This window comes from Bos mutus, chromosome 20 (genome assembly GCF_027580195.1).
Source record: "Bos mutus isolate GX-2022 chromosome 20, NWIPB_WYAK_1.1, whole genome shotgun sequence".
Lineage (NCBI taxonomy): Eukaryota > Metazoa > Chordata > Mammalia > Artiodactyla > Bovidae > Bos > Bos mutus.
The window spans coordinates 2110435-2123824 of NC_091636.1; the positions used below are offsets into that span (position 1 = coordinate 2110435).

A 13390-nucleotide genomic window follows, 5' to 3' on the forward strand; every position below is an offset into this window, starting at 1 on the left:
ACTAATCATCGCACGGCACGGCTGCTGCTCCCGCCTCCCCTCCCTGCTCACTTTTTCCGGGGGCCTCTGGCCTGGAGAAGCCCTGGAGTGAAAACAGGCCCAGGGTGCCTCTAGGCTGGTGGCCCAGCGGCCGGTGGCCATAGCTGCAGCCCCCAGGCACCAAGGGTATGGGTGAGAGCAGCCCTTAGGGCCAGACTCCTCTCCTTATCCGTCCCTCAGCTCTAAGATGCCAGACCATTGCTGTGAATCCCCAGAGAAACTGTGCTAGCAGAAATCAGTTGCAACAGCAGCTGGAGGCCTTGGGGCCAGACAGGCACTGTGGGCTCTGAAGTCAGATCATCTAAGTTCAAGACTAGTTCCACCACTTATTTGCTGTGTGATGCTGGGCAGGTCACTCAACCTGACTTGCTTTGTTTGCCTCATTTATAAAATGGGGCATAACGAGAGTACCTACCTTACGGGGTCCTGAAATGAATAAGAAGGACTGGGTATGTGACCAGCATATAGTAAGAATTCCATAGATGGTGGCTACCATTGCTAACGTAATTGTTATATAACCTAAGGAGAATAAAGAAGGGGCATGAATGCAGTTGACTCCTGAACATTTACCCAAGATTATGAATCCATTGGAGAAGGCAATGGCACCCCACTCCAGTACTCTTGCCTGGAAAATCCCATGGACGGAGGGCCTGGTGGGCTGTAGTCCATGGGGTCACTAAGAGTCGGACACGACTAAGCGACTTCAGTTTCACTTTTCACTTTCATGCACTGGAGAAGGAAATGGCAACCCACTCCAGTGTTCTTGCCTGGAGAACCCAGGGATGGGGGAACCTTGTGGGCTGCCGTCTATGGGGTCGCACAGAGTCAGACATGACTGAAGCAACTTAGCAGCAGCATGAATCCATAATCTTGGGTAAATAATCTGATGCTGAAGCTGAAACTCCAATATTTTGGCCACCTGATGCTAAGAACCAACTCATTGGAAAAGACCCTGATGCTGGGAATGATTGAAGGTGGGAGGAGAAGGGGACGACAGAGGATGAGATGGTTGGATGGCATCACCGATACAATTGACATGAGTTTGAGTAGGCTCCAGGAGTTGGTGATGGACAGGGAAGCCTGGTATCCTGCAGTCCATGGGGTTGCAAAGAGTCAGACACAACTGAGTGACTGAACTGAACCGATGAATCCATATTTTGTACAGATAAGAAATCCTGCCCAAGACTTCTGTCCCCATTGCCCCAATCATTTCAGTGTCACCTGTCCACCCTGCCACTATGACAATTATCAGGGCCACCTCTACCCCACTTCAGCCTCGCTCTGCCCCTAACTCTCAGCTCGACCTCCTGCCCCATCTCTTGCTACCCAGTTCCACACTTGTTGTCTCCACCCCACCTCCACTCTGACTTTTGACCTCCTAAGCTGCCCTAGGCCCCTAACCTTGCAGAGTCAGACTTTGGGGTGGGACTTAGAGTGGGGCAGGCCAGCCTGACCGCGTTTAAGGGCCTATTTCTTCACTGGTGGGCTTCCCTGGTAGCTCAGATGGTAAAGAATCTGCCTGCAATGTGGGAAACCTGGGTTTGATCCCTGGGTTGGAAAGATCCCCTGGGGAAGGGAATGGCAACCCACTCCAGTACTCTTGCCTGGAGAATCCCATGGACAGAGGAGCCTGGAGGGCTACAGTCCATGTGATTGCAAAAAGTCAGAGATGACTGAATGATTAACGCTTGCACTTTCACACTTTGTTCACTTGGCAGAGCTAGAGAGGTCATTCCCACTGTTTCTTGACAAAGTCTGGGATGTTATAGGGGGTGTGTATCTGTCCTTTGTCCCTTGGACTGTGAGTTCTCCAAGCCAGTGAGCATCAACTTCTGCAACCCAGAGACCCACTTAGAGTGTGATAAACAGGAGGTGCTCACTAAATGCACTCATCAAATTGTGACTGAATGAATGAGTGAGTGAACAAAGTTTAATAATGATGTTAATGATGATGATGAGCATCCCTCCTGGAGCCTTGCAATCTGCCAGTCACTATGCTAAAGCACTTGAATGCTTCTCATTCAACCCTCACAACAACCCTAAGCAACTGGCATAATTATTACCTCCATTTTACAGAAGTTGAAACTGAGTCTTAGAGAAGTTAAGCTCAACTAAGAAGTGGCTGGGTCAAATCCCTTCATACAGTCTCTCCTCCTGAGGAAAGATTTTCTTAACCAGGTGTCCATAAATGTGCTTCAATAGGGATTCGTGAACACCACAAAACTTAATGCCAATTGTGAGTGCAAGCATGCCCTGTTCTTTTGGGAAAGAAGTGTCACAGTTTTCATCGGGTATTTAAACATGTGTGAACATTTTACTCCACCTCTTCACCCTTCCTCCTTCCAGCCATCCTCCCATCCACTCCCTGAGAGCCATTTGATCAAGTTCATGAAGCACCTGCATTATGCTAGGTCTAGTGTGGCACCCATGACTTCCCTGACCTCCACAACGTGTAATGCTGTTTCAGATAATGCAAGCTGAGGTGCTCTGGCACGTCATTTCCCCCTCCCTGGATCTGGGTAACTCAGAAGGGCTTTGCTGCCAGTGTCTAGGCTGCGTGGGTGGCTGCACTCTGTCTGAACTCATCTCAGCCCCTGGTGGAGACTGTTCCAGCACTGGAGCATGAAGGGGGAACCCTTGAGGCAGTGCAGCTGTCAGGACGTGAAGGGCAGAGCCTGGGTCCTGGTTTCCCTTGCACCCCCCTCGCAGTCCACATCAGCCTTTCTCCCTCAAGGGGCATAATCAGCCTCGACAGATGAGGCCACGCTTGCTGCATGAGGACATGGCCCGGGAGAGTCACTTCCCAAGCTCAGATCTTACACTAAGGTCTTTTCTAGCTCCTAGGAAGGTGGGGAAGAAAGTGCTTGCAAAGGAGACCCAAGGAGGAGACTGAGGAATAAAGTTAGCACATTCTGAGCCAGGACTGTGCTCCAGGCAGGGAAACCCTGTGCCGAGTGCTTTTGCTATCACAATTGGTTTTAATCTCATCCTGCCAGTGACATTGGTGGGATTGTTCCTCTTGCAAATGTGCAGAGAGTGAAGCTTTCAAAGATCAAAAAAACATGCTCAAGGTCACAAAACAAACCCCACATTTGAAGCCTGATGTCCCTGAGTTGAAAGCTCTATCTGCTTCCCTGCCCTCTGGAGATCTATCTGTACTTGTGACATCACCTGTAGTTTGCAAAAAGTTATCTTACCTGGCTTCTGAGCATCTGCCACCACCTTATTCCATATTCACTCACTCCCTCCTGATTGCTGTTTGTAAAGATGCGAGCATCTGACTGCCCTCAGCCCTAGATCAGCTCCAAAAGGCAGGGACTCTTGCTTCTTCTCATTCAGTACTGATCCATGTGTTTAGAATAATGCCTAGCAAGTAGATGTTGCTTAATAAATATACACTTTTTTTTTTCAAAGTGTCTATTTAAGTAGTTTTTTTTTTGATGTGGACTATTTTTAAAGTCTTTATTTAATTTATTACAATATTGCTTCCATTTTATGTTTTGGCCATGAGGCAGTGGGATCTTAGCTCTCTGACCAGGGATTAAACTCACACTCCCTGCATGGAAAGGTGAAGTCTTAATCACTGGATCACCAGGAAAGTCCCAATAAATATATGTTGAATGAATGAATAAATGAATACCTAAATTAACCCCAGAACAAATAATAAAGGGTATTTGCAGAGTGATTTACAGAGAGATAAAACATTTTTCTTTTACTTTATCCAACCCATCCCTCATACCAAAACTTGAAGGAGGCCTGTTCACATTTTACAGATGGAGCAGTCCAGTCTAAATTCACGAGCAGAAAGAGATGTGGGGTGGGCCCCTTTCCCCTCCCTGAGTGACCTCAGTGAGAGTATCTGTGGGACACTCAAGATGTCCTGGGCCAGGCTGAGCCATGCTGGGAGGAGGCCAGGGGAAGGGGTGTATGCTTTGCTTTCTAACAGCTCACAATCTATTCAAGGAGGCCAGACTTATGCATGTGGAACATTTGGGAAATGGTAGAAGACAGCAGCTAGCAGAGTGCTGAATTGCACATAATCAGGTGCCAACCACATTCCCTTCCTTAACTAATCTGAGTCTTTTAATACCAGATGGGGATCCTGAGAATAGATTTCCTCTGAAACAGATGAAGAGCAAAGATGGAAGCCGAGGGGAAGGCGGTGGCTTCCTCGCTTTTCACACGGCTCACGCCTGGCCCCAGGCAGCCAGGCAGCAGCGGTGCACTCTCCCTGGCCATCATGCTCTGTGCTGGGCACACACCGAGGGCCTCACACACACGACTGCACTGCCCTTATGGCAATACTGTGCGTGTCCTGTGCTCAGTCATGTCTCTTTGTGACCCCACGGACTGTATCCTGCCGGGTTCCCCTGTCCATGGTATTTGCCAGGCAAGAATACTGGAGTGGATTGCCATTTCCTACTCCAGGGGATCTTCTCAACCCAGGGATGGAACCTGCGTCTCCTGTGCCTCTTGTATCGCAGGTGGATTCTTTACCCACTGAGCCATCAGGGAAGCCCGTACAATACTACAAGGTAGGTACTAATGCCAACCACAGAAGGGGAACATAGGGTTCAGAGAAAGGACTTATCAGGCCCAAAGCCATACAGCTAATAAGGGACAAAGCTGGGAATTGAACCCACATCTAGCAGCAACCCCCTCCCCAGATTCATGCTCTTAATCTGACACTGCTGCCTCCATGTGTGGTGGGAACTCAGTGATCTGCCCTTGTCCACAAGGATGGGAGGAGAATGACTGGAGGAGCAGTGATGAGCAAGGGAAGCAAGGAACACAGCTTGTGTGTCACGAAAACAGACAAGTGCACTGTGCTTCAGCAGGATCTCTGCGGGTCTCTGACCATCTTATCCTTTCCCCCCTGAACAGCCTCCTGGGGGTGGCCTAGGGAGCCCTATATAGCTGTTCATGTCAGAAGGAAAGCAAGACCTTGGCTCCAGAGACTTCTGAGGGTGTAGACAGGCTGTGACTGTGTATTTGTCTGCTCAGGCTGCTATAACAAGATGCCACAGACTGGATGGCTTAAACAACAGAAATTTATTTTCTCATTTTGGAGACTAGAAGTCCAAGATTCAGGTGAGGTGCCGGCAGAGATTGTGTCCAGTGAGAGCTCTCCCCATGGGTTGCAGATGGCTGCCTTCTTGCTGTGTATGCACATGGTCTTTCCTTGATCATGTGGTGGCGGTGGGGATCTGATGCCTGTTCTGTGGGCAGTAAGGACACTAATTCCACAGGGTCAGGGCCCCACCCTTATGACCTCATTTAAATCTCCATCACTTCCTTAGAGGTTGCATCTCCATATACCATCATTCTGGAGATTAGGGTTCCAACATATGAACTCGGGGAAGACATAAACATTTAGTCCATAACAGGATGCATGAGGGAGGGGTCAGAGTTGGAGACGGTGTGTGAGCTGGCTCACCTTCCAGGGTAGAGGGAGCCGCAGCCATTGAAACCAAGGTTGGTTGGAGCTGGCCGAGATCACCTTAGTGAGTACACCATTCAGAACAGCAGGATAAAGGGCCCCTACAGCCAGGGGACTGATGGGAGGCTCCCGCTGTCTCCATGGAGTTCTCTCTTGCGATTTATCTGTACTCTGCTTCTTCAAGGGCTTTCCTGGTGGCTCAAACAGTAAAGAATTGGTCTGCAATGCAGCAGACCTGGGTTCAATCCCTGGGTTGGGAAGATCCCTTGGAGAAGGGAACAGCTACCCATTCCAATATTCTTGCCTGGAGAATTCCATGCATAGAGGATCCTGGCAGGGTATAGTACATGGGGTCACAAAGAGTCAGACAAGACTGAGCGACTTTCAGTGCTTCTTTAAAGAGCCTTGGGGGTGGAGGAAATGAGATAATGGCGAGGAGCCTGGTAGGCTGCAATCCATGGGGTCGCTAAGAGACACGACTGAGCGACTTTACTTTCACTTTTCACTTTCATGCATTGGAGAAGGAGATGGCAACCCACTCCAGTGTTCTTGCCTGGAGAATCCCAGGGACGGGGGAGCCTGGTGGGCTGCCGTCTATGGGGTCGCACAGAGTCGGACACGACTGAAGTGACTTAGCAGTAGCAGCAGCCTTTAGTAAAGTCTCAAGGGCCAATCCTGGTCACTCAGGTAGTGCGGAGATGAGCAGAGGCTGCAGGTGAAGTGGCTTGGTGCTCCGTCCAGAGACGCCTGAGAGACCTGGAGGCTGCAGTGAGGCTCTATCACCCCATCCCCAGCAATGACCCCTCTGTTCCTTAAGTCCTGGCCATCCTAGGTCCTGTTGTATCCCAGGCTTCAGCCCCACCCCCACCCCTCTTCCTCAACAGGGAGGGCAGGGAGGAGGTAGGGCCAGCTCCTAACTGTTCTGCTCCATTATCCAGGATTCCAGAACTCAGAGCCATAGAGAAGCCCTGCACTGCTTGCTAGTTAGGAGACCTGAGGCTTTAAATCTGGTGGGACCCAGAGGTGAGCTCCCCAGCTCAGTGGCCCACAGTTGTCCTCATGTGCCAACGGGAGTGTTCCCAGGAGGTTCCCAGGACAGAGCCCCAGGCTCCAAGTTCTAATCCCACATCCTGGATGGGAAACTTCAAGGAAATTTCTTGCCCTTTGTTGTACAGTTGCTCAGTCATGTCTGACTCTTTGTGACCCCATGGGCTGCAGCACCAGAGAAGGCAATGGCACCCCACTCCAGTACTCTTGCCTGGAAAATCCCATGGATGGAGGAGCCTAGTAGGCTGCAGTCCATGGGGTCGCTAAGAGTCGGGCACGACTGAGTGACTTCACTTTCACTTTTCACTTTCATGCATTGGAGAAGGAAATGGCAACCCACTCCAGTGTTCTTGCCTGGAGAATCCCAGGGACGGGGGAGCCTGGTGGGCTGCCATCCATGGGGTCACACAGAGTCGGACACGACTGACGAGACTTAGCAGCAGCAGCAGGACTACAGCACACCAGGCTTCCTTGTCCTTCACCAACCCCCAGAGCTTGCCCAAACTCATGTCCATCGAGTCAGTGATGCCATTCAACCATCTCATCCTCTGTCATCCCCTTCTCCTCCTGCCTTCAATCTTTCCCAGCATCATGAGTTGGCCCTTCATACCAGGTGGCCAAAGTATTGGAGCTTCAGCTTCAGCATCAGTCCTTTCGATGAATATTCAGGACTGATTTCCTTTAGTATTGACAGGTTGGATCTCCTTGCAGTCCAAGGGCCTCTCAAGAGTCTTCTCCAACACCACAGTTCAAAAGCATCAATTCTTCGGCGCTCAGCCTTCTTTATGGTCCAACTCTCACCTCCATAGATGACTACTGGGGAAAAGACATCCCAGTTGGACTTACTCTTATACACCCCTCCCTGGGTGGAGCAGACTTTTTTCTCACCCCGTGAATTCAGGAGGTGGATTAAATAAGATTTTCCCTGAAGACAAATGAAACAACGCACCCCACACGGGCCACACACACGTTCTCCGGAGGGGTAATCTGCCTCCCCCTGAACCCCACCCATGCGCCAGACCTCAGCCCCCGGCGCCCCCGTGCGCTCCGGCCCCGCCCCGCCCCTCCGGGGCTGCCCGCCTGCCGCTTTCTGCGAGCGGCTCAGACTCGCCTGGAGCGCGGCAGGCAGGCAGGCAGGCGCGCGGCTCCGCTCTACGCCGTCCCTGCTCTGTTCATTCATGATTGGTACTCGGCCCCCCGAGACCCAGCCCGAGCGCCGGGAGGGGAGCGGAGCGTGCGGCAGGAGGGGCGGGCGAGCGCGGCTCCCGCACCGCACGCGGCGCTGGCTCGGGAGCTTCGGCCGCGCGGGAGCGCCGGCCCGGTGTCCAGCGCCAGACAGGCTTCATCGTCCTCCACCCTCGGCGAGGGGAGCGGCCGGGCTCGGGTCCGGAGGCTCGCGAGGAGCCGCTAGCCCTGTGAGTCAGTGCATGTGCGGGGCCGAAGAAGGAAAGGAAAGGCTCCCAGAGCCCCAGCCCCACACTCGCTGAAGACCAAGCTGCAGCAAGCTGCCGGGTGCTTTTTTTTTTTTTTAATCTCCTCCAATTCGGAGTGGAAAATCCACACTGCTTTCCTTCCAGAGGAGGGGAGGGGCAGGGCCCGAGGTCCCAAGTCGCACACAAGTCTTCGCTGTCATGGGGGCCGTCATGGGCACCTTCTCCTCTCTGCAAACCAAACAAAGACGACCCTCGAAAGGTAAGCCACCTCCTTCTTCCTTTTGTTCCCCTGGCTGGTTTGGGGGGGTGCTCGGTGCTGTGCAGGGGTGTGCCACCTGTTCCCCTTGGCCCGGACCCCCCTCTCCATGAAGAGTAGGTTTAGGTTCCTGTATCCACAGGAGTAAGAATCGGGCGGGAGGATTCGTGTGAACGTAGGTGAGCTCGCAGAGGAGAGGGCCAGAGTGGATTCGGACTTCAGGGACCACGGGACCTCTCTGGGACACCAGGTACTACGACCGTACTCCTGGGGGAATCTCTCAGCGCAGAAGGCAGAGGCAAATTCAGGTCCGGGGGAGCCGCTGAATTATCTGGGTGTAAATGTTGAGAAGCTCTCCCCATTCCCATAGACGGCTGTGGGCATCTGGGGAGGGTGCCTGCACATTCACACTGAACTCCCTTCGGGGCAGCGATGCCATGCAGACCTGGGGGCCGGTCATCAGGGAGAGAGTGTTGTCTGCCCACCCTAATAAGCCTCTGCAAGCCAAAAGGAGTCAGCTGCAGTCAGGTGGTAAAACTTCCAAGGCTGTGTGCTGGTGGCTCAGGGCGTCAGGAGCCAGGGCATCACACGAGATGCTGCCACTCTCTGGGCACCGCTGAGGAGCTGAGGGCACTGTCAAGGTCTGGTGGAGAGGTGAGCTAACATCGGGGATTAGAAAGCATAATATCTTGGAGTCCCTTCTCTGCCTGGGTGCCAGCTGAGATAAGCCTAGTCTCACCAGTGGCACAGTTGCCCAGCGGGTCCACGGGAAGTTGGGGAAAACGTGTTGCACCACAGGGGTCTATACAGACCTCCTCTCCACCTGCTTGAAAGTTGGTTGTTGGAATAAAGACACTGCATGCAGTTAGGAAAAAGAATATGTGGGTTCGGTTTGTTCGGATTTTATGCTCGAATATTCTTGTGAGTGGTAGAAAGATTTTAAGTTACCTAACCATTAAACCTCTAAGTTCTGCTGTTGGAGCCCAGGTTCTGGCTCCAGGTAGGCTTAGAGCTATCCCTTATGCTGGCTGGTGATTAGATCAGCGTTAGGATAATGGTGGACCCCAGGGCTCACAGTGAATCCATTGTCAGGACTTGGTTGGTCTCCCGGTTCACTAGGGAAGTCTGCATCATAGAGCTACCTCTTGAAGAATAACTTCTCAACGAGGGGTCTTGGCATCTGGCCCAGTCCACAGAGACCTCAGGCTGCTGAATACTGAGGAATAAGATCTCTGCGTGAGGATCTTAGGTGACGAAGCTGGGTTGGCATTCAGAGCCTAGAACATGGGAAAGAGGCCTCCGCCCATATGTCCAGCTGAGTTATACATCCTTCTGGCAGGAAAGGGACTGGTGGCCTTCTTACCATTCCTACGCAGGAGAGGTCTGCAAGCCTTGGACTACAACCTTGACATTGAGCCCCACTCCTCATGGATGAGTGGGGACAAAGTTCAGCGCCAAATCCTGGACTTCCCCGCCCCCCCCCCACCACCATCCGACCACCATGAGGTCCCAGAGGCCAAAGTACTGTGGGGACAAGAAACTCAGGATTTGCATCCTGGGAGGCAGCTAGGTGTCACAGAAAGATCTTGGACCCTAGAGCCCAACAGTCTGGGTGCAAACCTCAGGCCCATCACTCCCTTCTTATGTGACTTCAGGAAAATCCCTCCACCTGTCTAAGCCTGAGTTTTCTTATCCATAAAATGGACAGGCATACTGTCTCCAGGCAGAAAACAGGTTGTGGAGGAAGTAGAGAGAAGGAGGACCATGCGTGGATTACTGTGTTCGCTGCACCCACCAGGGACCCAGAGGAGACTGTTGAAAGATGCCAAGGTCAACTGAATGATGGATATGAAGGACACAGAGGATACAGTCCTCACAAAGGATCGGGCAGAGATGAAGAGCTCAGGCATCACTCAGATATTGCCATCCACCATTCCCTTTTCCTACTCAAAACTCCAGGTCATCCCAGACAAATTCCTGCAGGATTCCCAGAGGCCAGAGCTCCTTGCTTCTCTCTCCTAAGAGTCTAAGGAAGAAAAGAGGGGACACCAGCACTCAGCGAGCCCCCACTGTGTGCCTGACACAGTGGTAGGTGCTTTATCCACCCATTTTCACTTAACTCTCAGAATAATGCTTGTTTGAAGCTCAGTGCAGGTCCAGGGCTATTGACAAGCTGCCTGAGCCCGGGGTATCCACTCAGCCCCACTCGCACAAAGCCCCTGCACACTGGCTGGGATTGTCTGGGCCTCCAGCTCCACACAGGCTTTCCAGGTGGGGCTGATAGTAAAGAACCTGCCTCCCAATGCAGGAGACGTAAGAGATGCAGGTGGGGAAGACCCCCTGGAGGAGGGCGGGATGGCCCACTCTAGTACTCTTGCCAGGAGAATCCCATGGACAGAGGAGCCTGGTGACCTACAGTCCATCAGGTCACAAAGAGTTAGACATGACTGAAGCGACTTAGCACACTCGCATACACAGTTCCATACATTCCTCCAAGCATCTTCCCTGGAGCAATGACTTATCTTCTTGTGTTGCTCGGTGGAAGGCTGATCAGCAGAAGACCCTTTCTGCAGAGAGGCGAGGGCTTGGAAACTGACTGGAAAGGCTAGTGATCAGAGATCACTTTCTGGTCAGATCTCTGCCCCATGGCGACCTCAGTTTCACCTTTGTTAAAGGGGAAAATTACATGAGACATTTTCTCAGCTTCCATCCGGTTCTCAAATTTGAAGATTTCTATTGCTGATGTTCTTCTCAGAGCTGCCACTATGATCTCTGAGACCTCAGGCTCAGATCTAATTAGAAGCAGTCAGAAGAGAGTGGTGGAGATTTTTCAACTCAGGAATCCATCTTCCTGCTGGGTTCAAATCCAGGCGCTACCACTTACTAACTGTATGACTAAGCCTTATTTTTCTCAACTAGAAAACAGGGACAGTAGTAGTTACAATCTTAAAATAGCTGTTGTGTTGTGTGGGTTTCAGGATAATGTAAATCAAATGCTTAGCACAAGCGCTGCCACATGATACGTAGTCAGCAAATTTTAACCACTATTCAATTTATGGCTCTACTGTTTGGAGCTTCCAAATGCCTAGAGTAAGCCATGCTGGAAGTAGTGTGTGCCTGTGGGAATGCTCACCACTCATTTCTGGAGCCTTCTTTCTGCCGTGTCCAGGAAACTGGGACCTAAATTCCATGTGCTCAGATGCTGGTCCTATTGCCGCAGCCGCTGCTGGCCTCTGCTTTGTGGCTGTTCCTGAAAGCATTGTATCTTAGTCAACACATGCCCTGCGTGTTTTGGAAATATAGTTTGGAATCAAATACATATAAAGCTCCACAAGATTTAGTGCTGAGGGCAGGGATGTGCCTAGCCCAACCTAGGTGTTCAGGGAGAGCTTCCAGAAGGCAATAGAAATCTAAAATAATTTAAGAGCTATGTCACTGAATGAAAAACTTTCACATTAATTTCCTGTCCTTCTCTCTGTTTGGAATCTTTGTCTTTAATTAAGAATGGGAGAAGTCCTGCTTTAGAGATTCAGACTCTGCATTCCAGATAGGGTTTCTGGCTCTAACAGTTTTGTATGTGCTTATCATACAAAAGACACAGCTCTGGGCTTAAAGGGCTGGCAGATCAGGGGTGATTAGAGGAGGATTGCACAGGGGCAGCAGCTGGACCTGTGGAGGGAGGGGCAAGAGAATTTAGGGGGAGCATCACACTGTAGGGGTGGCTGGGCTGTCCGTCCTCCGTGGTCGTGGGAAAGCATTCAGAGCCTTCAGCAAGGGCTGAGCCTGGGGTCTCCAGGGTGTTCGTTGAACAGATGAGCCAACAAAGTCTCATGGCTTTTAGATGCTTTTTCTGAGGCCACATGGCAGATTAGAGACAAATGCGGGACCGTTCCCCTCACTCCTAGATCAGTGAGCATCGTGGAATTTTAAAGACCCTGTGGGAGCATGCTCCTGCTGAGGTCAGGTTTGGTCGGTTCTCAGAGCAGCATGCCCAGCGAGGCACAGTCCGGGAGATGGCGGGAGGCGACGAGACGGAGAGCGGCAGTGCTCTGGGCTCAGGGCCCTTGGAAGTCACCTCCCCTTGGGGATGCCAGCGTTCTTATGTCTGAAAGAGGAATGCTGCTGTGCAGGGGTGTTCATGTCTTGAGTATTACCTATTTCTGCATCTTTGTCTGTCCTTTTAGCTCTGTGTTACCCTTTCCCCCGCTTCCTTGTCTAATAGTTAAAATTCAACTCACATTCCAAGTTCCCACTCAGCTATTTCTACATTCAGGAAGGCTTCCCCAAGCCTCAGAAAGAAGCAACTTCTCCCATCTAAATTCCTTAATCTTTTAGAGGTACATACTCCTGACTCTCAAGTCATGCTTTAAATAAGGCAACTGATGGAGGTTTAACCCCTCCCCCCACCCTCAGAATGTCAACTTTGAGTTACTCAGAATCATTCTTCACAGCTCCCATCTTCATTCCTTGCACATAGTAGGCATTCCATAAATCTTCCATGGAGGAATTTATAAGTAATGGAATGCTTGGCCATTCTCTGTTATTTCCTAGAATTGCAGAGCCCGGAGGAAAAGTTAGCTTCCCTCTGGAATTTCAGTTACCAGCCCTTTCCCTGAAATGAATTCTGTTATTTGGTCTGCTGGCTTTGAATTAGCTTTGTCCAGGGACTGTACTAAGCCTGTTTACCATTTAGCAGGGAAATGCTGAGAGCAGTGTTCCTGTTTGCCAGCGCCCTGAGAATCACAAAGTGTGGGAGACCACACCCAGGGTGAGGCACAGCTCTGGTCCCTCCATCCCAGAAGAGAGTCATTGGAGCTCAAGGCAAATAAGGATCAGGAGATGGGAAAGACTGAAGGATGGGTGTGAAAGGACTGCTGCCTAAAATCAGTGGGAGTTTTTGGCCCCCAGAAAAGGACCGTGTCTTAGACCTCTTTGTGTATCTAAAAAGGCTTTGCAAATGGGTACATACACTATAAGTGAGTGAGAGAATGAAGAGATAAAGAAATGAATAGATGAGTGAGAAGCAAATGAAGGATCAAATGAATGACTGAAGGAATGAGTGCACGCATGAATCTACAAACTGATGAATGGTGAATGAAGTCCCAGAAAGGCTATGATAGCAGACTGTCTTTGCATGAAGAGCATTGATAGTCCTGCTCCCTCCAGTCCCGGATC

The 13390-nt window shown here is 51.1% G+C and overlaps 1 protein-coding gene across 2 annotated transcripts in view; it reads left to right on the forward strand.

Moving 5' to 3' along the window:
* KCNIP1 (potassium voltage-gated channel interacting protein 1) overlaps nt 1-13390 on the forward strand; it is a 408630-nt gene that overhangs the window by 138481 nt on the left and 256759 nt on the right. Inside the window, exon 1 of one of the 2 annotated variants that reach the window (XM_070357398.1) lies at nt 7648-8218. The exons of the other annotated variant lie outside the window; for it this stretch is intronic. Coding sequence (XP_070213499.1) covers nt 8158-8218 — 61 coding nt within the window. The 5' untranslated portion in view covers nt 7648-8157. Of the gene's footprint in view, nt 1-7647; nt 8219-13390 lie in introns of those variants that run through there. 2 annotated transcript variants of the gene reach the window in all.